This window comes from Loxodonta africana, chromosome 9 (assembly GCF_030014295.1).
Source record: "Loxodonta africana isolate mLoxAfr1 chromosome 9, mLoxAfr1.hap2, whole genome shotgun sequence".
Lineage (NCBI taxonomy): Eukaryota > Metazoa > Chordata > Mammalia > Proboscidea > Elephantidae > Loxodonta > Loxodonta africana.
The window spans coordinates 15,406,471-15,432,153 of NC_087350.1; the positions used below are offsets into that span (position 1 = coordinate 15,406,471).

The 25,683-nt window shown below is 49.4% G+C and overlaps 1 protein-coding gene across 10 annotated transcripts in view; it reads right to left on the bottom strand.

Moving 5' to 3' along the window:
- FGD3 (FYVE, RhoGEF and PH domain containing 3) overlaps positions 1-23,950 on the bottom strand; it is a 125,164-nt gene extending 101,214 nt beyond the window's left edge. For 9 of the 10 annotated variants that reach the window (XM_064291062.1, XM_064291063.1, XM_064291064.1 and 6 more), the window contains exons 1-3: positions 23,817-23,950; positions 8,929-9,086; positions 5,308-5,956 (exon numbers count right to left, since the gene is read on the bottom strand). In XM_064291062.1, coding sequence (XP_064147132.1) covers positions 5,308-5,907 — 600 coding nt within the window. In that variant the 5' untranslated portion in view covers positions 5,908-5,956; positions 8,929-9,086; positions 23,817-23,950. Of the gene's footprint in view, positions 1-5,307; positions 5,957-8,906; positions 9,087-23,816 lie in introns of all 10 variants that reach the window. The other variant, XM_064291057.1, reaches the window with a different exon arrangement.
- Positions 23,951-25,683: the final 1,733 nt, after the last annotated feature.

Here is a 25,683-nt window from a genome sequence, read left to right on the forward strand (position 1 = left end):
ATCAAAGGAGAATGAAGAACACCAAGGTCACATGATAACTATGAGCCCAAGAGACAGAAAGGGCCACGTGAACCAGAGACTTACATCATCCTGAGACCAGAAGAACTAGATGGTGCCCGGCCACAACCGATGACTGCCCTGACAGGGAGCACAACAGAGAACCCCTGAGGGAGCAGGAGATCAGTGGGATGCAGACCCCAAATTCTCATAAAAAGACCAGACTTAATGATCTGACTGAGACTAGAGTAATCCCAGCGGTCATGGTCCCCAAACCTTCTGTTGGCCCAGGACAGGAACCATTCCTGAAGACAACTCATCAGACATGGAAGGGACTGGACAATGGGTTGGAGAGAGATCCTGACGAAGAGTGAGCTACTTGTATCAGGTGGACACTTGAGACTGTGTTGGCATCTCCTGTCTGGAGGGGAGATAGGAGGGTAGAGAGGGTTAGAAACTGGCAAAATTGTCACGAAAGGAGAGACTGGCAGGAGGGAGCGGGCTGACTCATTAGGGGAGAGTAAGTGGGAGTATGGAGTAAGGTGTATGTAAGCTTATATGTGACTGACTTGATTTGTAAACTTTCACTTAAAGCACAATAAAAATTATTAAAAAAAAAAAAACAAGATCCGTTTATATGCTGCCTACAAGAGACACACCTTAGACTTAGAGACACAAACAAACTAAAACTCAAAGGATGGAAAAAAATATATCAAGCAAACAACAATCAAAAAAGAGCAGGAGTAGCAATATTAATTTCTGACAAAATAGACTTGAAAGTTAAATCCATCAGAAAGGATAAGGAAGGACACTATATAATGATTAAAGGGACAATACACCAAGGAGATATAACCATATTAAATGTTTATGCACCCAATGACAGGGCTGCAAGATACATAAAACAAACTCTATCAGCACTGAAAAGTGAGATAGACGGCTCCACAATAACAGTAGGAGACTTCAACCAAGACAGAGGTAGCGTATGATCAAGAACTGACGGTACTGAAGGATGAAGTCCAAGCTACCCTGAGACACTGGTGAAAAACAATGTTCCAGGAATTGACGGAATACCTATTGAGATGTTTCAGCAAACAGATGCAACACTGGAAGTGCTCACACGTCAATGCCAAGAAATTTGGAAGACAGCTACCTGGCCAACCAACTGGAAGAGATTCATATTTGTGCCCATTCCAAAGAAAGGTGATGCAACAGAATGCAGAAATTATCAAACAATATCATTAATATCACACGCAAGCAAAATTTTGCTGAGGGCAATTCAAAAACAGTGGCAGCAGTACATCGACAGGGAACTGCCAGAAACTCAAATCTAATTCAGAAGACAATGTGGAACAAAGGATATCATTGTTGATGTCAAATGGATCCTGGCAGAAAACAGAGAATACCAGAAAAATGTTTACCTGTGTTTCATTGACCATGCAAAGGCATTCATCTGTGTGAATCATAACAAATTATGGATAACATTGTGAGGAATGGGAATTCCAGAATACTTAATTGTGCTCATGAGGAACCTGTACATAGATCAAGAGGCATTTGTTCGAACAGAACAAGGGGATACTATGTAGATTAAAATCAGGAAAGGTGTGGGTCAATGTTGTATCCTTTCACCATACCTATTCAATCTGTAGACTGAGCAAATAATACGAGAAGCTGGACTATATGCAGAAGAATGGGGCATCAGGATTGAAGGAAGACTCATTAACAACCTGCGTTATGCAGATGACACAACCTTGCCTGCTGAAAGAGGACTTGAAGCCCTTACTGATGAAGATCAAAGACCACAGCCTTCAGTATGGATTACACCTCAACAACAACTGGACCAATGAGCAACATCATGATAAACAGAGAAAAGATGGAAGTTGTCAAGAATTTCATTTTACTTGGATCCACAATCAACATCCATGGAAGCAGCAGCCAACAAATCAAAAGACGCATTGCATTGGGAAAATCAGGTGCAAAATACCTCTTTAAAGTGTTGAAAAGCAAAGATGTAACTTTGAGGATTAAGGTGTGAGCAAAGAAATGGTGTTTTCAATTGCCTCATTTGCATGAGACAGCTGGACAATGAATAAGGAAGACGGAAGAATTGGTGCAATTGAATTATGGTGTTGACGAAGAATATTGAATATACCATGAGCCTCCAGAAGAATGAACAAATCTGTCTTGGAAGAAGTACAGCTAGAACGCTCCTTAGAAGGGAGAATGGCAAGACTTCGTCTCATGTACTTTGGACATGCTATCAGGAGGAACCACTTCCTGGAGAAGGACCTCATGCTTGGTAAAGTAGAGGGTCAGGGAAATAGAGGAGGATCCTCAATGAGATGGATTGACACTGTGGCTACAACAAATAGGCTCAAACACAGAAATGATTACGAGCATGGTGCAAGACCAGGCAGTGTTTCCTTCTGTTACACATAGAGTTGCTATGAGTTGGAACCGACTCGACAGCACCTAACAACAACAACACAATGGGAGTCATGCAGCACCTTCTTCAAAGAGCAGGTGTAAGGTCTGATGACTGGCCTGGGAAGCCTGCTGCCTCTAGACAGGAGGGCCCAGCACAGTCTCCTCTATAAACAGTTTTCGCCAAGGAGCTAGATGGTGAAGAAAGGGGAAGAACAAGGAGTGAAGAACAATGGACTGCAGAGCAGGGCTGGGCAGAGTGCAGGCAGGGGTGGGACTGCAGCAAGGGCCCTCAGGTGGCGGCCTACCACACAGCCACTAGATGGCAGGCACCACCACATGACACAGGAGTGTCCCTGCTGGACCCTACAAACCCAAACTGGAGCCCTGCCCACATCTCCGGACAGAAAATATTTTTGCCTGGGGCTTGCATTCTTCAGTCCTTCGGGCATCCAGGCTTGGTTACTCCTTCACGCACTTACAGCACCGGCGAGCTGAGGCTGGTGCCCATAGCACAGCTCATTCCTTCATTCAAGGGTCACTGCTTGGTGGGGACATTGTACTAGGCAAAGGCTTCAGAATTCAAGAAGTCCCCAGAAGAGGAGCAAGGCAGTGCTGGGGGAGGTGTTTGGTATGGGGCAAGGTGGGCACCAGCCTGGGCCTCTGGTGGGCCTCGCGGCCCAGGACACAGGGTCAGGGATGGCAAACAGTGGGCGTGCACTTGAGAAGCTGTCTCCAACCTCAGTGAGGAGAGCACCCTCAAAGACGGGGAAAGGGCAGGACAATGAGAACAGAGGAGGGTGCAATTAGCATGTGACCACGGGGTCTGGGACCCAAAAGTCCAGCCAGCAGATCTGGGTGAGGCCAAGAAAACAAACAAAAAACCTAAACTCACTGTGGTCAGTGGATTCCAACTCACAGCATTTCAGAGTACATCTGTGCTCCATAGGGTTTTCCGTGGCTGTAATTTTATGGAAGGAGATTACCAGGACTTTCTTCCATGGTGCCTCTGGGTGGGTTCTAACCGCCAACCTTTCAGTTAGCAGCTAAGAGCAAACTACTCCACCCAGGGACCTGGAAAAGCTGAAACGATGTGGGGAATCGGGGTGAGTGGACAAGGAGGTAGGGAAGAACCAAGTGGAAGAAGAGGCTTTCGGCTGGGAACATCTTGATGGTGGCCATATCGCTTGACCCCTCTGGCCCTGCATTTTTCCGTTAGTGCCCCACCTTGCCCTCCTGGCATACTTCCTGCAGTCTACCCAGGACAGACATTACAAGTCCCAGAAAGCTAAGTCTGATCTGGTCTCAATTTTGTTACTTAATCTTGAAAGACAGCCCCCCTTAAAAAAAAATAAACCACATGGGAGAATTCAGCTGAGATTCTGCCTGGAAAGGAGCATTTTAGGGAAGGGGCTTGGCCTCTCCATGCCTGTCTCCACATCAGCCTGGCCCAGTGCCCCAGTGTCCAGTCTCTGTGCTCTGTGTTGGACCCAGTCCACTCATGGAGCCAGGAGGTACGTGCCTGACATGCTTCCCAAATGTCCCCTCCTTTCCTTTATGGCGTCTCAGCTGTTTCACTGAGATGTAATGCCTCGCAGTGAGCACACACTTGTGCCACCACCCTCACCGGGACCCCTTATTCTACCTGGTGAGTCAGGTGGCACAGCGTCCTGGGCTCCTGGCATATGGCCTCCCCCCAGGATGTGTGTGGCAGATGGTGCTCTCACCATCACCAGGTGATGGAGAAGATGAACAGACTCCCTCCCCACCAGGGACAAGGTGCTGCCTTTGGCATTACAGACAGGAAGCCTGGGGCAGAGCATGTGTGGGCAGATGGGGGTGGGCCTGGGTCTGTGTTCCCACCAACACCAAGGCACCGGAGCTGGGTTCTGGTGGAGCAACCTTGAGAAGCCAAGGGGGTTGGTCTGCAGCGGCCCTACCTCCCAGGCTGCCCTGCACCCGCTAGCTGGACTCCTGACATCCATCACCCAAGAGCCAGCAGACTGACCCTGACCGGTTGCTGGCTCTCCATGGTCATCCTCCCCGTGCATACTAAAAAAAAACAAATCTCATTGCCGTCGAGTTGATTCTGACTCATAGCAACCCTATAGGACAGAGTAGAACTGCCCCACAGGGTTTCCAAGCAGTGGCTGGTGGATTCCAGTTGTGACTTTTTGGTTAGCAGCAGAGCTCTTAACCACTGCACCACCCAGGCTCCTCTCTGCCCATAGGGGCTTCTTTAAGCCAGGACTGCGTTTCCTTCCCCTGTCCCCACAGGTCCCAGCACAACGCCTAAGCTTGACAAATGATAAAGAACAAACTTCCTCTCAAGGCAGCCCCTGCCCTCCTGGAGGCACTAGGCAGCTTCTGGCTCCACCTCAAGCTGACAGAGTACCTGCTGCACCAGGCCCTCTGCTACCTAACCGGGTGCAACCTGGAGGAAGTTTCTAAGATCTCCCTGCCTCAGTCTCCATGTTTATGAAACAGGGTGAGATAGGCACTGCTTTCCTTGTGGGGTTCTGCGAGCCCTCTGTGTACTGCCACACTCAGAGCCCTCATCACGGCCTGTGGCTGCATCACCACTGCCAGTGAGACTAGACCATCAGGGCCATTCCAGGGCCACAGGCTAAGTGCCCACTTTGCAGATGTGGAGACTGAGGCTCAGGGGAATAAGTCATTGGCCCAAGGGGTCAGGTTGGCCTGGCTCCTAGGCCTGCAGGTGTCCCCTGCCAGCAGGACTTTCCTTGCAGGCCCAACTGCAGGGAGCCTCCTGTGTGCAGTGTGGTCACGTGAGCGTGAGATCAGAGTAACAAGTGACACCCCAGCTGACCCCTACCACAGTCACCACCCCTCCCAGGAAAGAATGGGGTAAAGGACCATGAGGCCTACCTTGGCCACACCTGCCTCCACGTCACTTGTCTGGAGGACAGTCCCTAGGTCAGGCCCCTCGCTGCTGCCCTCGTCCACATCACTGGTGGTGTCCTGTGGGGCATCCTGTGAGTCTGCCTCTGGATGGAGCCTCAGGATGGCAGGGCCCTGGCCGGCCTCGCTGCTGCCCTCATCCACATCACTGGTGGTATCCTGTGAGGCATTCTGTGAGTCTGTCTCTGGGTGGAGCCCGAGCATGGTGGGGCCCTGGCGGGCCTCGCTGCTCTCCTCACAGGTGAAGCTCTCACCAGTCACACTACAGGACGGGCTGTCAATTCCACTGTCCCGGTTAGGGACTTTGCCACTCTGCTCGCCTGTGGGGCCTGTGTCCAGAAGGCTGTCCCCATTCCCTGCAGCTGCCAGCATGCCAGGACTGGTGATAGCATGGTCCCTGCAGATGGGAAGCTCTTGGGGCATCCTGAGGTCTGTGAGTTGTGGCTCCAAGGGCTGGTGCTTCCCGGCCTTGGCTTTCTCCTGGGAAGAGCTGCTAGGCCCAGCATCCAGATCCCCTAGGGCAGCAACAGCACCAGAGGGGATTGAGGAGCCTGCACCTGACTCCATTCTCACAGCAGAGTTTGCCAGGCCCTGTGGAAGGCTGAGCGGGAGACTCCTGTGGGGAGAAAGGACTCATTCAGGCTCTGCAGGCATTGAAGCAATGTGGGCAGGGCCCTGTGGGCCCCCGAGTGCAGGCAGGTAGTGCACTGGGGCCTCCAGTCCCAGGAAGTTCCTCTCCAGAGAATGTCCACATTAAGGAGAGAGCCTGGAGCTGTGGGGAGGCCTGGCCAGACCCATGACATGTCTCTGGGTGTGATATCTGAACATTCAGGTCAGGTTCAGTGGGGTCTTTCCGATGACATTAAACAAAATATTTTATTTTGAAAATAAGTTTCTTCTACATTAGAAAAGAAATCCTGTGGTGTGAAACTATCTGCTGCTCAATAAATTCAAACCACCTGCACAAAATAATGACCAACATGAGCACAGTGGTTTCAGTTTATAAAGTGTTTTTCTATCCAATGTGTTTCTTTAATCCTCAAGATAGTCCTGTGAGGTAATACAGGTATCATGTTCGTCACCATCATCATTATCATCACCGTCACTACCGTAGTCACCATCACCACCATCACCCTCCCCATCGCCATGGTGGTCCTAGTCACCATCACCACCAACACCCTCCTCATCACCATGTGTCATGGATTGAATTATGTCCCCCAAAAAATGTGTTATCAAATTGAATGGGCCATGATTCCCAGTATTGTGTCATTGTCCTACATTTTGCGATTGTAATTTTATGTTGAGGAAGATTAGGGTGGGATTGTTACACCCTTATCCAGGTCACATTCCTGACCCAATGTAAAGGGAGTTTCCCTGGGGTGTGGCTTGCACCAGCTTTTATCTCTCAAGAGATAAAAAGGAAAGAGAAGCAAGCAGAGAGTTGGTGACCTCATACCACCAAGAAAGCATTGCCGGGAGCAGAGCATGTCCTTTGGATCTGGGGTCCCTGAGCAGAGAAGCTCCTAGTCTGAGGGAAGAATTATGAGAAGGCCAACAGAGAGAGAAAGCCTTCTCCTAGAGCTGACACCCTGAATTTGGACTTTTAGCCTACTGTACTGTGAGAAAATAAACATCTCTTTGTTAAAACCATCCACCTGTGGTATTTCTGTCATAGCAGCACTAGATAACTAAGACAGAATTTGGTACCAAGAAAGTGGGGTGCTGCTCTAAGAGATACCTAAAATGTGGAAGTGGTTTCGAAACTGTGAATGGATATAGAGCCAGCAGTGGCGGAGAACCTGCTGCCGCAGAGAAGCAGCAGAACCAGGAGACCAGCGCAAAATGGTGCTGGAGCCGACCCACAGACCCAGACAGCCGAGTGCCTGTGTGCAGGAGGCTTCCTGGAGGACTCGGGTGCCTCTGGGCACTTATCAGTGGAACTACAGAGCTTTGGAACACTTGCCCCAGCAGGGCAGATGTGGGTGTGAGGCCCGAGGGGCTGAGAGGCCAAGAAACCAGGAAGCAGAAGCTGAAGAGACAAGGGACACAAGAAGCTGAGATGCCTCTTTCTCAAAAGGTATGGCCAGGACCTCAAGGATTTCAAAGGGTGGAGCCATGGCCTCTGGTGTTTCTAAGGGTGGAGTTGCCACTCAGATGGACGGGGATAATGGTGCGAGAAGAATGGTGCACCTAAAGCTGAAGGAGCAGAGTTGCTGTCCCAGTGGGCTTGGAAGGCGGAGCTGAAGCCCAGGCCTAAGGGGCCTCCGCTCAGAATCTGGAGAGTGTGGCCAATACCTAGAGTCTGGAAGGCAGGGCTGTTGTATAAATGGTCTCATAGAACAGAGGATTATTTTCAAAGCCTTGAGAGCTAATGTAATGTGTTCTACTGAATTTGTTTGGTGCCTGTTACGCCTTCTTTCCCTCCAATTGCTCCTATTTGTAACGGAAATGTCTAGCTTGTGCCTGTTCTGACATTGTATTTTAGAAGCAGACAACTTACATTCTAGATTTCACAGATGAAGAGGAATTTTTGGATTTTGGACTTGGAGTTAAGACTTTTGCTATGACATGATGGGGTGAATATGTTTTACATGTTGCAGGATGTGATTATTTGGGAGCCGAAGAATGAAATGTCATGGGTTGAATTACGTCCCCCCAAAAATGTGTGTATCAATTTGGCTGGACCATGATTTCCAGTGTTATGTCATTGTCCTCCATTTTGTGACTGTAATTTTATGTTAAAGAGGATTAGGGTGGGATTGTAACACCCTTATCCGGGTCACATTCCTGATCCAATGTAAAGAGAATTTCCCTGGGGTATGGCTTGCACCAGCTTTTATCTCTCAAGAGATAGAAAGGAAAGAGAAGCAAGCAGAGAATTGGTGACCTCTACCACCAAGAAAAGTGCCGGGAGCAGAGCATGTCCTTTGGACCCGGGGCTCTGCACAGAGAAGCTCCTAATCTGGGGAAAGATTGATGAGAAGGCCAACAGAGAGAGAAAACCTTACCCTGGAGCTGACACACTTAATTTGGACTTTCAGCGTACTTTACTGTGAGAAAATAAACTTCTCTTTGTTAAAGCTATCCACTTGTGGCACTTCTGTTATAGTAGCACTAGATAACTAAGACACCGTGGTGATCGTAGTCACCATCACCACCATCACCCTCATCAGCATGGTGATCATAGTCACCACCATCACAATCACCACTATTGTGGTGTCACAGCACCCTTACTGCCCTCATCACCCTTCTTGTTATCCCTGCTCACCCAAGGCCATAAGCCCAAGTTTTTGCCTCCAAATCCCAGGATTTCTCCTCCCTGGGTAAACAGAAGCTACTTTACACTTTCACATCACTCTCACCTGAAAACCCTCCTGGAGGGAAGACAAAGTGTTAATTCTAAGTGTACAGTGCGTTTCACAGAACTTCAAGTGAGAAGGACTAAAAGACCAGAATGGACCAGAAAGGAGGTGAACGTTCACTGAAATGCCCCCCTTGAGCCCTCAGTGGGGCTAGAGAGGCAGATAAGGGGCAAATCATACTAAAGCATACTGACAATAACTTACTCTTAAATGACAGGCAGGTTACCTGGCTCCTTTGAACTTTCCAATGAGGGCACTCCCAACAGGTCACAGGTTCCCAGGGGGCTCTTGTGTTGGCCGGCAGAGGCTGTTGTGGGGCTGGAGGGATTAGTTGAAAATCTCTTTCTTGCCCAGGAAGTTGAAAGTGGAGCAGTTCAGGGGGTACTGAAAAACATTAAAGGAGAATGAAAACCCATCTTCTTCCAACTGGCATTCAGATTCTAAAGGGAGAGGGTGAAAGAGGCCAGCTTCATACAACTGCGCAGCGGTAGCAAACTAAGAGGGCCCATTCCAGAAGCAGGTCCTTTCTGGTCAGCGTAGTTGCGGAGGCTGCAAGGTGGACACAGACATTTCCTCGACTCCGAGATGGCCACAGCCCTGAGAAGGGCAGGGCAGGCAGCAATGGCAGTGCCCTCAAGTATGAGGCTGCTTCCTGGGCTTGGCTGGCAAACTCAGGAACCAGGACTAGGCTTATTCCTGGCAAGTAGTGCCCTGCATCAGGGAGGCGGTTTCACCACCCCAGTGTGTGGAAGAACAAGTGAAGACCATCACACACCTCCTGCTGCCCACATTCACAGAGACACATACTTCCAACATTCACACCACTCACAGTAACTCCTATTTTCATGCACGCTCATTCAGTCAGACACATTCAGCCACACACACACTCACACTCAGGTATTCTCCCAGCAGCTTCTTTCCTTGTTCCCTTCCTCACTTGCTAAGCAGAATGAAGAATGCTCCGCTAAGAAGGTTTCACACATACACAGAACAGACACATTGGCCCGAGCCTGGTCCACGGTGGCTTTGCCTGATTGAAATGCATCTGGGGAGTGTTCAAGGGAAGTGACGCATTCACCTTGCTTCTTCACGCTATTTTGAGAGTTGATGAGATTTCATGGGCAGCAGTTTCATAAGGGCTCACTTTTCTCATGTGGCAAAAACTACTTTTGATTGGACCTTTCTTTAAGAATGACACCAAAATCAGCTCAACATGGACCTTTATCACTGGTTACTGCCTCAATCTTAAAGCAAGCTTATTGGGGAGAGATACTAGGCTTTCTAAACAGAAAATACTTGTTTTACTGCATTCTTCTCATAGCATAGGAGAGCAACTCAAATTTCCAGAAATCAGACATGACACAGCAATAAAAATATGCCAAAAGGAATGTGAACCATGCTCTTAGCCTCAGTGTATTCAAAGGCAGAGTCATCCACTGTTTGGTGCAAGACAGAGCCTGGTTCAAATCCTACCTCAGGAGGACTTACGCTCCTGGTCAAGATGGAGTAACAGAAACCAGATTTACCCTGCCACCCAAAACAACCAAAAATGGACAAATAAATGAGACAGTAGTGTGCAGGACATGGTACATCCGACAGCAAAGCATAGTGATCCTTGAGAAATGGGAAAGAAATGAGGTGAGCCCTACTCTCACCCAGATGGCTGCTTGAAGATGTCTCAGGGAACAGAGGCAGAGCCCAGTGAACTACCTGAGGTGAGGCGATGAGCTGAGAGCCCAGGAAGACCAAGGGGGCTGGAGTTCACAGAGTGCTGGAGAGGAGAGAGCTGCACAGAGAGAACTCCAAAGAAATGCAGAAGCTCTCCCTTGAGTATTCAGCTGAGATCTCATTAGCACATGTGTGTGAGGAAACTACCTAAAGTCATGGAAAGAAACCACCCAAGAAGGTTAGAGAGTGCAGTAATGGGAACTCTCATAGAGAGCCGGGAATAGTGCCTGTTCCCATCAGCCAGAGCAGAAAACCTCCATTCAAGGGCCATTGGGTAGAGTACTCAGAAAGTTCTTGCCACAGTGGTGGGGAACAGTTAACCCTACAGTGAGCACTGCTCTCATTTCACCTAACCAATCTTAAAAGCGAGACCCAGAAAGATCAAATTGCTTCCAGGTAACTAAATTGCAGCCCTGAGCAAAGCTCAAGAATATATGTAACCTGTTGCCGTCAAGTTGATTCCAACTCATAGTGACCCTATAGGACAGAGTAGTATTGCCCCACAGCTTTTCCAAGGAGCGGGTGCTGGATTCAAACTCCTGACATTTTGGTTAGCAGCTGAATGCTTAGCCACTGCACCACCAGAACTCCAAGGATATATATACCAAAACAAACCAAACCCGTTGTTGTTGAGTTGATTCTGACTCATAGTGACCCTATAGGACCAAGTAGAACTGCCCAATAGGGTTTCCAATGAGCACCTGGTGGATTGGAACTGCTGACCCTTTGGTTAGCAGCCAAGGTCTTAACAACTATGTCACCAGAGTTTCCAGAATATATATAAACCCAGAATATATATAGGACTATAAAATATCCAGAACCCAACAAGGTAAGATTCACATCTGGCATCCAATCAAAAATTACCTGGAATACAAAGATTCAGGAATATACAACCCAAACTGAGGGGTCACTATGAGTCTGAACTGACTCATTGGCAGTGGGTGTTGTTTTGGTTTGATTTAATAAGGAGAAAGTTGATCAGTTGAAACTGACCCATGACTGATAACCGGTGTCAGAAAAAAAGGGCATTAAAACACTTATTTTATTTCCATTCCATTATGTTCAAAAGTTAGGTAGAGACATGGAAGATATAAAAAGACTCAAATGAAATTTCTAGAGATTAAAATTACAATGTGTGTGAGATCAAAAGTACATTGGAAGTGGAAGAGAAATTAGGAGTATATAGCAAGGTGTATGAGAGACTGACTTGATTTGTAAACTTTCACTTCTAAACACAATAAAAAAATTTTAAAAAATATATTGGAAGAGATTAATGGCAGATTAGACATTGTAGAAGGAAATGTTAGTGAACTTGAAGAATCAGCAATAGAAACTATCTAAAATGAAACAGAGAGGGAACAGACCATGAGTCAAGTGTGGGGAAACTTCAAGGAACATGACGTATGTGTAATTGGAGACCCCAGTAAGGAGTGAGTGACAAAAATATTTGAGAAAATAATAGCCAAAGTTTTTTCAGATTTTGTGAAAACTATAAATTCACAGATCTAAAAGCTCACTGAACACCAAGCACCAGAAATATTTGTAGTTAAAAATGTTCCCACATAGAAAACTCCAGGCTTAGACGGTTTCACTGTTGAATTCTACCCAACATTTAAGGAAGACGTAATACCAATTCCATATAAATCTCTCAGAAAATTGAAAAGGAGGGAATACCTCCCAACAACATGGATGGATCTAAAACTAATTATGCCAAGGGAAAGTAGTCAGGCAAAGAAAGAGCACCTGCCCTACATTTCCATTTACATAGATGCTAATTACCATATATTTCCATTTACATAAATGCTAATTACCATATATTTCCATTTACATAGATGCTAAAAAATGCAAAGTAATATATAGTGCTCAAAATCAGATCAGTGGTTGCCTGGAGAGGTAGGTGATGGGGTGGAAATAAGGAATTGCAAAGGGGCCCAAAGCAACTCTTCCGGTGATGGATATGTTCATTATCTTGACTGTGGTGATGGTTTCATGGTATACGCTTGTGTCAAAACTTATCAAATTGTCCGTTTTAAATATGTACAGTTTGTAGTCTGTCAATTACATCCCAATAAAGCTGTTTTAAAAAATCCCACCTCAATGTAAAATGGTACAACCACTTTGGAAATCTATCTGGCGTTTTCTTAAAAAGTTAGAAATAGAACTACCATACAACCCAGAAATCCCACTCCTTGGAATATACCCTAGAGAAATAAGAGCCTTCACACAAACAGATATATACACACCCATGTTTATTGCAGCTCTGTTTAAATAGCAAAAAGCTGGAAGCAACCAAGGTGTCCATCAACGGATGAATGGTTAAATAAATTGTGGTATATTCACACAATGGAATACTACGCATCGATAAAGAACAGTGACGAATCTGTGAAACATTTCATAACATGGAGGAACCTGGAAGGCATTATGCTGAGTGAAATTAGTCAGAGGCAAAAGGACAAATATTGTGTAAGACCACTATTATAAGATCTTGAGAAATAGTATAAACTGAGAAGAACACATACTTTTGTGGTTACAAGGGGGGGGGAGGAAAGGAGGGTGGGAGGGGGTATTTAGTTAGTAGATAAGAACTATTTTAGGTGAAGGGAAGGACAATACTCAATACACGGAAGGTCAGCTCAACTGGACTGGACCAAAAGCAAAGAAGTTTCTGGGATAAACTGAATGCTTCAAAGGTCAGCGGAGCAAGGGTCGGGGGTCTGGGGACTATGGCTTAAGGGAACTTCTAAGTCAATTGGCAAAATAATTCTATTATGAAAACATTCTGCATCCCACTTTGAAATGTGGCGGCTGGGGTCTTAAATGCTAACAAGCGGCCATCTAAGATGCATCAATTGGTCTCAACCCACCTGGATCAAAGAGAAAGAAGAACACCGAGGTCAAATGATAACGATGAGCCCAAGAGACAGAAAGGGCCACATGAACCAGAGACTTACATCATCCTGAGACCTGAAGAACTAGATGGTGCCCGGCCACAACCGATGACTGCCCTGACGGGGAGCACAACAGAGAACCCCTGAGGGAACAGGAGATCAGTGGGATGCAGACCCCAAATTCTCATAACAAGACCAGACTTAATGGTCTGACTGAGACTAGAGGAATCCTGGTGGTCATGGTCCCCAAACCTTCTGTTGGCCCAGGACAGGAATCATTCCCCGAAGACAACTCATCAGACATGGAAGGGACTGGACAATGGGTTGGAGAGAGATGTTGATGAAGAGTGAGCTACTTGTATCAGATGGACACTTGAGACTGTGTTGGCATCTCCTGTCTGGAGGGGAGATAGGAGGGTAGAGAGGGTTAGAAACTGGCAAAATTGTCACGAAAGGAGAGACTGGAAGGGCTGACTCATTAGGGGGAGAGTAAGTGGGAGTATGGAGTAAGGTGTATATAAGCTTATATGTGACAGGCTGACTTGATTTGTAAACGTTCACTTAAAGCTCAATAAAAATTATTAAAAAAAAAAAAAATCCCACCTCAGCCCATGTGCCAACTTGGTGAGTTGCTTACATCCTCTGAGGGTCATTTCCCTTATAAAAGGGATGATGAGACCACATGGAAAAAGGTAATGACAGGTGTGAAGAAGGGCCTCACCAGGGAAGACTCAGGCAGTGTCAGGGTCGTCTGTGTCCTAGTCTGGAGGAGAGGGGTGCCCTGTAGCCTCTGGACATCCTTGAAACCATGACCATCTCATCTCTGAAGGGTTTTGTGAAGAGCACGGTGTTGGTCAGATGAGCCAGACTAAGGATGGTCACCTTCCAGCTTCACGGTTGCAAACGCCAGGTCCCCAAATTCCAGGTCTAACTCCCCAGGCTCCCTGACTGTATACCCCATCTCTGGCAGCTGGGTATCCTGTTCTATGGCTCTGGCCCAAGGAGCTAGGAAAGGAGAGGCAGAGAAGCCCCAGCCACCTAGGATGGCCCTTCCCGATCCTGGCTTGGGCACAGATGAACATAGCAGCTCGGGAGCTATCAGGCTCTGTCTCCACTCTGTGGTGCCCATGCCTCGGCTGGAATGGCATGAGAGAGGCCCTCCACAGAGGGAAGTTAACCAGGCGGTGGAAGGTGCTGAATGTGGAACAGCCAAGACCACCCCACCAACACTTCGGGATGCAGCCAGCAGACCTCACTCACTCAGCATGCCTAAATCCGCTTGCCTTTCAGAGGCCAAAGTCAGCACCAGGCTCCATCTATCCCATCCTGCTGCCTACTTTCAAGGCACTCACTCTCAAGCCACTGACAAGGACCACAGCCACCAGTCAGGGAAAGTCCTGGGCTTATTCTAGTACCCCCTAGAAATGAGGAGACCAGGGCCCAGAGAGGTCACAGTGAGGACATGCAGAGCCACACCATTCTGTGCTCTTTCCATGAGCCTGCATTTCCTTCGCATTCCTATCCTTTTTATTTGTGGGAGAGAAACATTGGTAACATTGGGGTGCTGTCCCTTCAGCCTTTTTCTTATGCCCACATGAGTAATGAAACCAGGAGCACAGAGTACACGCAGCCTTACAACAATCTTGCCAAGTGACAAGATGTTCTCAATATGCTCCTGGGTCCTTTGCATTTCTCTGGGGCACTGTCTCAGTTATCCAGTGTTGCCATATAACTTCAACAAACAGAAGTTTATCTTCTCACAATCTAGTAGACTAGAAGTTCAAACTCAGGGCGTCAGCTCCAGGGGAAGACTTTCTCTCTCTGTAGGCTCTGGAAGGTCCTTGTCGTCAATCTTCTCCTGGCCTAGGAGCTTCTCGGTTCAGGGACCCTGGGTCCAAAGGACGTGCTCTGCTCCCAGTGCTGCTTTCTTGGTGGTATGAAGTCCTTTGTCTCTCTGCTTGCTTCTTTCTTTTATATCTCAAAAGAGACTGGCTCAAGATATAATCCAATCTTGTAGATTGAGTTCTGCTTCATTAACATAATTGCCACTAATCTAATATCATCAACATCATAGAGGTAGAATTTACAATATAGGAAAATCACATCGGATGACAAAATGGTGGACAATCACACGATACTGGGAATCGTGGACTAGCCAAGTTGACACACATTTTTAGGGGACACAATTCAATCCATAACAGGCACCATGTGGAGGTTTGTTACTTCACCATGTTCCCATTTCAGAAAGCGAGGTTTAGGCTCTGGTCAGTGGCTGCCGGCCTCTCTTTGTCATTCCAGAATGATCTGCTCACCGCCTACCAGGAGGTGAGCAGTTGGGGCACCAGCCATCGGCCAGTGTATGTCCCTCCTCATGCCGAGCTAAACAGAGACGTGGCACATGCCCACCGGGAGAGACAGGCTCCAAGAAAGGGTGTTACACAGTGCACAGATATGGATGCTGCAGCTGCAGGGCTGTCCCTGCAGCCTGACTTCCTGGGGTCAAACCCCCTCTCTGGCTCCCAGATTGTATGACCTACCTATGGCCCTGTGGCTCTCTAGGCCATGCTCCCTACAGCTTAAATGGGCTCCCAGGGCCGTGGGAAGACCAAAGATGTGACCTCCCACATGGCACCATGTCCATGGAACCTCCCCCACAATGACCACAAGACCTCCTGAATCATGACCGTGAGACCTTCCACACCCTGACCACAAGACCTCCCGCACCATGACCACGGTACCTTCGGCACTATGACCATGGGACCTTCTGCACAATGACCACGAAAACTCCTGCACCATGACCACAGGACCTCCTGCACTGTGACCACAGGACCTTCCACACTGTGACCACGGGACCTCCTGCACCATGACCATGGGACCTCCCACACCGTGACCATGAAACCTGCACCATGACCACGGGACCTCCTGCATGGTGACCACAGGACCTCCCACACTGTGACCATGGGACCTCCTGCACCATGAACACGGGACCTCCTGGACCATGACCACGGGACCTTCTGCACCATGACCATGGGGCCTCCCACACTGTGACCATGGAACCTCCCGCACCGTGACCACAGGATCTCCTGCACCGTGACCACGGTAGTTCCTACACCGTGACCATGTGACCTCCCGCACCGTGACCACAGGACCTCCTGTACTGTGACCGTGGGACCTTCTGCACCATGACCACAGAACCCCGCACCGTGATCATGAAACCTGCACCATGACCACAGGACCGCTCACACTGTGACCATGGGACCTCTCGCACCATGACCATGGTGCAAATAGCTGGGTTTCATTTGTGTAAAGAAGAAAAGGAATCAGCATCTACGTAAGTATGTGCTTCCGTGTGCTTGAGAAACACTGCAGGGACATGAGAGACCATTCTCAGAGGTCGTTACCCTAGAGCCGAATGGAGCAGGGACTTGAGGGAGAGTGCCTCCAGTTTTCACTTCATCCCCTTTTGCTCTGCTGGATGACTTTTTGCAAAGAGTATGTGTGGTTTTAAAACTAAAAGGCTAACAAAAAAAGACAAGCAGAAACAGGACCAGGTGGAAGATGATTCATCCAGGGATGGGCTCAACAGGGTAGCCTCTTCTTCTGGCCAAAATTTTCACCTGAAGCTTCCCTCCGGGGAGGACAGGACACACACATGCACGCATACCCTCATACATGTGTACCTACACACGTGCACTCACACACATTAGCGTGCATGTGTACACACATGCACACACATGCACACATGTGCACTGACGAGTAGTCACACATATACATGCGCACATGCGCAGGTACACACACATGCCCACCTGCATGCACATGCACACACACCTACCTGTACACACAGACACGCATGTGATTGCACATGTGTGCACATACATGCATGCACAATGTGCCAGGAATTTTGCCAGTACTTTCCACATGTTTGCTCACTCATGAGCACCTGAGGTGGGCAGTGCTTTCCCATGTTTCAGATGAAGACACTGAGGCTCACTGAGGCCAAGCCCCTGGCCCTGTGACCCGAGTGAACTGACACAGAAGCTGGGCCCAGTTCCCAGCACACTCTCTGAGCTCCCAGCCTGGGCTCCCAGGATTCCAACAAGTACAGGGCTGGAGGCCATTCACTTCCCTCCCATAACAAGCCGTGGGCTGCATGAACTGAGCTGAGTGAGCCCCAGGGAGCTGCATCTGCTGCAGGGTCAGCTGTAGCCCAGGGCTACCCCCCACATTATCACAGGCAGCACACACAGAGCGGTGAGGAAGCCGACTCCATGCCACCTGAAAAAGCCCTCTGGGCCCCAACTTGGTGATCCCATAAAGAGCATACAGAAATGAAAAAAACTACCATCTAGGGCAGCAGGTTCTGTGTACTGAGCTCCAACTCTCAAGCAGCCAGCAGTCAGCGGACTGTGAAGGCTGCTGTTGCGGGTGCTGGACCCTCTGCCTGGCTCAGTGAGTGAAGGAAGCAGGCAGGCCAGCCCTGCAGGACCTGAGCCTACCCCTATCACCCCAGCCTCACCTGCCACCCCACATCACCTCCTCCAGGAGCAGCAGTGGGAGTCCTCCCTTTAAAAACACCCCAGCTCCCTGTGCTGTACCTTTCTGAGACTTCCCCTTGCAGACAGAAGCTCCGAGAGGGCAGGGAACAACTCTGGCTCACTGGGAGGGGCCCCGTGACCTCTGGCACTCAATAAATATCCTTTCAGTTGAAAAGTCCACGTGTTCTTTGACCATCCCCCATCAAGAGGGGTGTCTAGTCTCCTCCCCTTGAATATGGACCGGCTTCACTGACTTGCCTCGACAGAACCAGAGGAAGAGAGGCACTGCAACTTCCGAGGCAGGTCACAGAGGTGATATAGTTCCACCTGATGCTCAGGACTCCTGCCCTGGGAACGCAGCTGGCATGCTGTGAGAAAGCCCTGGCTCCTTGGCGAGGCCTCATGTTAGTCTGACAGTCCCCATGAGGTCCCAGCTGATGGCCAGCAGCAGCTGCCAGACATATGGGTCTGAGTGAAGGAGTCTTTGAAAACAGTCCAACCACTGTCTGGCCACAGGAGAAACCCTGACAGAAACCCACCCAGCTGAGCCCAGTCAACCCCCAGAACCACAAGAGATAATAATGATGATCAGAGGTGGTTGTTTCACGCCACTAAGTTTGGGAGCTGGTTACATCGCGATAGGTTATCCGAACTCTGTTCAAAGCACCATGGGGCCAATAAAAGAAATTCCGTGTGCTCCCCCAGACTGGGAAATAAGGTCGTGTCTCAGAAGTCAGGAAGACTCAGGGCTGAGATGGAGGGACCGGGTGACCGGTGAGACGGCAGCAGCCCCAGGACCCAGAGGTGCCTCCACTTGAGGGCTAAGGACCTAGAAGCTGGACAACTTGCCTTGGTGTTTCTGTGTGGGAAGTGTGCTGGCTGTCAGTGGCCTGGCCTGGAGTCTCAACCCTGCCTGAGGAAAACATCGAGATGGGCCCAGACTCCTTGGGCTGCCACGTATTTCAGGATCAGGGCAGGGGTCAGCAGGACTTCATCATGGGCATAGGGCTTGAGGGCAAGCTGAATGAGGAGAGAGAGGTGGCCCAGTGTGGGTACCTTTCTCATTCTCAGATACCCACCCCAATCAGACACTCGTAAATAAGTCACACTCTCACCTTTAAAACTATTTTACTTTTTTTAACCATATGAGTAAGGAGTGCCTTTTAGAAAACTTGGGCGTTATAGAAAAACACAAAAGAAGTAAAAGTTACCCGTAATTCCAAAACTGAAACACTTATGGTTGTGGGTTGGGCTGGGCAGGCCGGTGTGAAGCAGGCGCTTAGAGGGCACTGCTGACAGACGATTCCTGGTTGTGCTGTGGCCCCCCCCCAGGGAAACTGCATCTACTGCAACCCTGACGTCCCGCACAGTCCACCGTGTCCTCCAGAGTTCATTTCAGGATGGTCCCATCAGACCTTCTGGGAACTCGTGCCAAGGGAGCGCCCACTCTGAACTGTTGTGGACATCACTGCTCGAGAGCATCCAGAAATCCTTGCCCTGCAGCTCTGCCAGGCTGGGCATCCTTTCCCAAAAGGCCGCCAGAGCGCCTGGCGTCACGGGGCCACAGGGCGCAGGTGGTCCGGTGAACTGGGGCATGGACAGCAGTCTGGCCTGGCCTGGGCCAGTTGCCAGGGCTGCTCTGCAAACTGTGTACCCAGGGAGGCTCGCTCTGCGAGGGCGAGCATGACTGGACCCTACTCCAGACTGGGTCCAGCTCCCCTTACTCTGACGTCCCTTCCAGGCAGCCCGAAGCTCGCCTTGCAGTAGACAGGGTGCCGCCAGGGCAGGACCACAGAACAGAGGGTGGCACAAACTCTGGAGACTCCTTCTGTTTAATCAACAGATACAAACTAGAATGTTTATGGATGAAATAGTAAGATGATGACAAGATTTACCCCAAAATAGACTGGGGTGGGGAAAGGCTGAGTAGAAGTGGGACAAGGTTGGCCAGAGCTGATGGCTGCACTTGTGCACACTGGATGTTCCCACAACAAAATATCTAACCAACTTAAGTAAGTAATGCAGTAACTGTGACGTGGACACTGCGACCACACTAAATAAAAACCATGGTTCCTAATACGAGAACCTTTCTGTGGAAGAGGCCACATGTCGGGTGCACGCTCGAGCCAGCAGAGTGAGGGAAGTTCTGACCCCATTTTGGATGAGGAAATGTGCTCCCATTACACCCCCAGAGTTAGTCAGGGTGTGGGAGCATGCAACCTCTGGAGTCTAATCCCCAACCCGCCACCTGGAACCCAGGACTTTAGAGCTGAGCTGACCCTGGGAACACTCCACCCACTCCTACCCCACTTTGATACAGAAGGCCCAGAGAGGTGCAGGGACTTCCCCGACGTCACACAGCTTCTTTGAAGTGGAAGCTGGCCTCAACTTGGAGCCCTGCAGTTCTTCATTCAGGCTCAGGCAAAAGTAGACAGTTCCTCTGTCTAAGGACCTTGTGGGAGGGAGCAGTGGGCAGGAGGGCCTGTGGGTTCTCTATGAATTCACCTCCCCCTCACTCACTCACTTCCTGCGATCAGTGCTTCTGGGCTGAGGCTGCTGCAAGTGCCCGAGAGGGTCTAGGAAATGCCCCACCTGTACTGTTTTTACTCATCTAGAAAGCACATAAATACAAATACTACAGCCGTGAATGAAAAACTACGTCATCGCCATAAATAAAGAGCGACTATATATTTTTTTTTTTTATAAAAACAAAACCACGACCTTTAAAATTAAAAATGATTCTTGCCTATACTGGCAGCTAGATGTGTGTTAAAAAAAAAAAAAGAAGGTGGAAACTCGGTGGTGGGCGTGTGTGTGTTCACTGCAAAATCCTTTGAACTTTGCTGTGTGTTTGAAAGTGTTCATAACAAGTACTAGGTGGGGCAGTTTAGGCCGTACCTAAGGGGCAACTGCCTGGATGCCATCTTTCTCATGAGTTCAGAAGCACCCCTCCCAGTTGTCGACATAATTCTCTCTACTTCAGATTATGTTTGAAATTTTCATTAAACAAAGCAAACAAAAACCTTCCAATAGCTTCCATTATACACTTAAATCTTAGCGTGACTCAGAGCCTTTGCTCTGGCCACTGACTCTGCCCGGCTGCCTACCACACGCCCACTGCCCCCTCATTTAGGCCTCTGATCAAATGACAGTCTGTACCACACTCCCGCCCTCCCCAGCTCTGCTTCCCTTCCAGGGGCTCTCCTCCACCCATACCACTTGGTTCACAGCCTCCTCCCTCCCCACTTGCCCCAACCCATGTGAGTGGCGAGATACCCCTGTCCTTGGCACACAGGGAGACATTCGATAAGTATCTTCAAATAAATAAAAGAATGGATGAATCTGAACCAGCATCTCAAGCACTCTGTAGTTGTTGAAAACTTAACCTTTAAAGCCTGAAGGCCATGTGGTGTCAGTGTCTAAGCATCAGCCGAAGACAGCTTTAACTGAGTCAAAGTCACGTGAAAACATCCTGTGGGAGCCTTCCCTCAGCATGATTTTCAAGGTTAATCCATATTGTGGCATGCAGCAGGACTTCACTTCTGGGTATGTACTTAGAATTGGGATTGTTGGGTCATAGGGTAGTTCTATGTTCAACTTTTTAAGGAAGAGCCAAACAGTTTTCCACAATGGCTACGCTGTTTTACAATTCAACCAGCAGGGGACAAGGGTTCCAATTTCTCCACATCCTTGCCAACACTTGTTATTTTCCAATTTCTTTGATCTTAGCCACTCCAGTGTGGGTGAGGTGGTATGTCATTGTGGTTTCGATTTGGATCCCCCTAATGACTTAATGACTAATGATGGCAAACATCTTTTCCTGTGCTTGTTGGCCACTTTTATATCCTTTTTGGTGAAATGTCTGTACGTGTCCTTTGCCCATTTTTTGATTGGATTGCTTGTCCTTTCTTGTTAAGTTGTATCAAGTACTTTTTATTTCCCTTCTAATATTTCCTTTACATAAAAATGCAAAACGATGCCTTGGCTTCGTCCAAATTTTGAAAATATAGAATGCAAGCCACATCTCCTATGGCCGGCCTCTCAGCTCACGGCCGCATTTCATGTTCCCACTGCACAGCACACTGCTGGTCATTGCCATGAGTGAGAAGGCCCAGAGTGGTGACCTCTCCATAACAAGGGCCCCAAGCAGCCCCTCTGGTCCTCCCTGTGCTGGTTTAGGAGGTCAGTCACCACCCAGCCAGATGACTAGCTGGTCACACTGTAGCTGCTGGCCCAGCCTGCCCTCTGTTCATGCCTCACCTGGCCACTTATGGCCATACGAACCCACTAGGAGCCTATAAGATCCCTGACACACTCTGCCCCCAGCCCAGCAGGTACAGATAGGCAGCTGGCAGCCCACCCGACTCCTGGGCCCAGCAGCCTGGCAGCTTGCTCTGGAAGACTGCATGACTGCCTGCTGAACATTTAGCTGGGTAATTCATGGGCCTAGGGGCATGGCTCCTGCCCAGCTGGGCCTGGAGCCCCACAGCCCTGCCAGGCACTACCAAGCACACACCTGAGAGAAGCCAGAGCCCGTCTTCAGGCAGCTGGCTCCGGGGACTTGCATCTGACCCCTGGACGGCCTGCAGGCAGCCCGGCCTGGCCTCCTGTGACACAGGGGCAAACCACTTCCTCCCTTCACCTCAGCCAGTGCCCCATCCTGTCCCCAGGCCACTGCTGAACTCAGAAGATTTGGGCTTGGGTCTAGACAGGCAGCTGCAGGCTCTGAGGTCCTAGGCAAACCCCAAAGTTCTCTATGCCTCAATTCCCTCTTCTGTCAGAATGGCTCAGTAATATGGGGCCTGGGTATGGTCCCAGGACCAGTTCTGACAACCTTGGAGCTGCTATCATTCGCAGCCTCCCCCCACCTCCAGAGCCTGGAATTATTCAGACCTCCACCTTACAGGTACAAAGGCAGGTGCAGCTGTGGCCTCCAAAGTCACAGTGGGCAGTGGCCCCTCACCAGGGTCACTGGGGTCATGTAGCACCACGCACCAGCATCCTACTGCTGTCCAGGGCCTGGCTCTCCATCCCTGGAGATATCTCAGGAGCTCAAGAGTCCACCTTTCTGTCCACACAGTCCTCCATGGGCTGAGAGTGACTCACTATCTCCAGTCCAACAATGGTTGTTTACACTAACAGTGATCCCGAACACAAAGCTTGGGAGGGTGTGGGGCCTGTGCACCTTCAGACAGGCTGCTGCCCCTTGGGGCCTCGCTTCCCATCTGCACTGTGGGCACAGTTGGTATTACCTGTTCTTCCACAACAGCCGGCCACTCTCTGTGGCTCAGTGCCAGCCCAAGAAGGCCCTGGCCAGCTAAACTCCCATTCCTGGTAGAGCCATGCCAGAGAGTCCCGGGGCTTGCTGGGATCTAAACCACTATGTGGCTGTGCAGGACTGAAGATGGACCTTCTGGGGCCATGCTGGCTGGGGAAGGCCCGGCCCTCCTAGGGACAATGTCTAGACCACTGGGCCCCGTTTTGCTTTGGCAAAGGAAGACCTGCATTCCCCAACACTTTGGAGACGCTGAGCTGGCATTTGAGCTGTCAGACAGACCTCGGCCCAATATCCGGGGCTCAGAGCTCCACTGAGTCCTTGACTGGTAGGGCTGCACCCCCCACCCAGCTCTGCCCCCGCAGAGCTTGTTAAAGACAATGTCCTAGGTCCCAACCTCAGCATACAAGGGCTAGCCCTGTCCTGCCCACTGGTTTACAAAGGGCTCTCACATTCCGCCACAATGACTGACTTTATAAACAACACTGGAGGAGCCCACAGAGAGAAACAAGGACAATCATGGGACATGACGCAGCCTACCACCATGGCGGCTTCCTGCCTTAAAAACATCACAGTCTCTTTCAAATGGCTCCTGCCCTCCACGCTCTCACTGTCCCCAAAAGTCCCCTCACAAAACTAAACACGATCTCCAGGGTCGCCAAAGACTCCACGATGGAATCTCACTCACCAGCCTGCTGCGTGCCTGTGCGTTTCTCCTCCAGGCTTGAACTTCATGCAACAGCAAAGCAGAACTTCCTTTTTCTGGTTTACGAACTATGGTCACAAAATGACAGCGTATTTGCATTTCCGCGTTGTCACACAGCGAGGAGCCTCACGTGCTACTTTACAGTGTGGTGGCAGTGACAGCAAAAACACAATCAAGCCCAGCCAAATGGGTATCCCAAGCTCGCCCCTAACACTGGGCGGCAGGCGACACCCAGTGCCAGTTAAAGTTTAACAGCACCCGCTCTACAGAGCCTGGGGCCTCTGGGTGTGGACATGGCTGTCACAGCCATCCCTCTTTTCCCTCAGATGGATTTTCTGAGCTGACCATCTGTAGGCTCACAGCTCTCAGGCCTGCAGAGAGGAGGGCCCGGGGGGCCCTGGAGGGGACTGACTTCTGAGCAGGTGGGGCTGGACACCAGGGCCAGGAAGGCAGAGATAGTGCCCATAGGCATGACAGGAGGCCTCCTCCAGTCTTTTCCAGCAGAAGCAATGAAAATGACCAGAGGCAGGTGGAAGGTTAAGAGGCCCCACTGAACTGAATCATTTCAAGGTTCTTCTGGGGGACACAGCTGTCTCCTCCAGGAAGCCCCTCACAAGCAGGAAGGGCTCCATGTCCTTCGGCTCAACTGTGTGGGGAAGAGAGTAAATGAAGACATGGTGGCTTCTAAAAGGCCTAGACTACAAATTCTGACCCAATTTAAATAATGGTTTCTTACTGTCGAAGCCCTAGCAGCGCAGTGGTTAAGTGCTCAACTGATAACCAAAAGGTCAGTGGTTTGAACACACCAGCTGCTCCGTGGGAGAAAGATGTGGCAGTCTGCTTCCGTAAAGATTCATAGTGTTGCAAACCCTTTCAGGAAGTTCAGCTCTGTCCTATACAGTCATTATGAGTTGGAATCAACTCAACAGCAATGGATTTAGTTTTTTTTTTTTTTGGTTTCGTTGTTAGTTGTAGACAAGTTGGCTCTGATTCATAGTAACCCCACGTACAACAGAACAAAACATCGCCCAGTCCTGTGCCATCTTCTTAATCATTGGTCTGCTCAAGTCTATTGCTGAGGCCACTGTGTATTTTGAATGCATTCCAACCTAAGGGGCTCATCTAGCACTATATTGGACAGTATTCTATTGTGACCCATAGGGGTTTTCACTGGCTGATTTTTGGAAGTAGATTATCAGGCCTTTCTTCCTAGTCTGGAGGCTCTGTTGAAACCTGTCCACCATGGGTGACCCTACTGGTATTTGAAATATCAGTGGCAGAGCTTCCAGCATAGTAACAAAACACAAGGCACCACAATACAACAAACCGACAGACAAGTGGTTTCTAAATCCAGCCTTAAATTCTTCTTGCAAAAGCCAAGTGATTATTCTGAGCCTTGGTCTCCCCACCAATCAGGCTGGGGTCATCAGAGAGCCCCTCACAGGGCTGTGGGGAGTCGAACGAGTGACTGTTCCAGAAGCTACACCACCCTGAGGAAATGGCTGTGACAAACTAAAAATTACTGCGATGACTTCTCAAATCAGTTTTCATAACTACAACACTGTCACAGAGCCTGTGGCAGAGGGCTGTTACCGCCACGAATTCCCAAACTGTGTCCACCCCAGCCAGACATGGAAGCCTGCTCCAAATATTTATCCAATTGTTTATTAACTGAGGATTAAAAGAACCCTACAATTAATGCACTGACAGAACATTGGTTCATGCAAACATTAGTAAGGGCCACTGTGTGCCCAGCCTGAGGGGCCCACCCTGGATACATCAACATGTCCCCCCAAGCGGGGAGACAGCACCTATTCAGGGGAACATGAGCAGGGCAACCCAGTTGTGG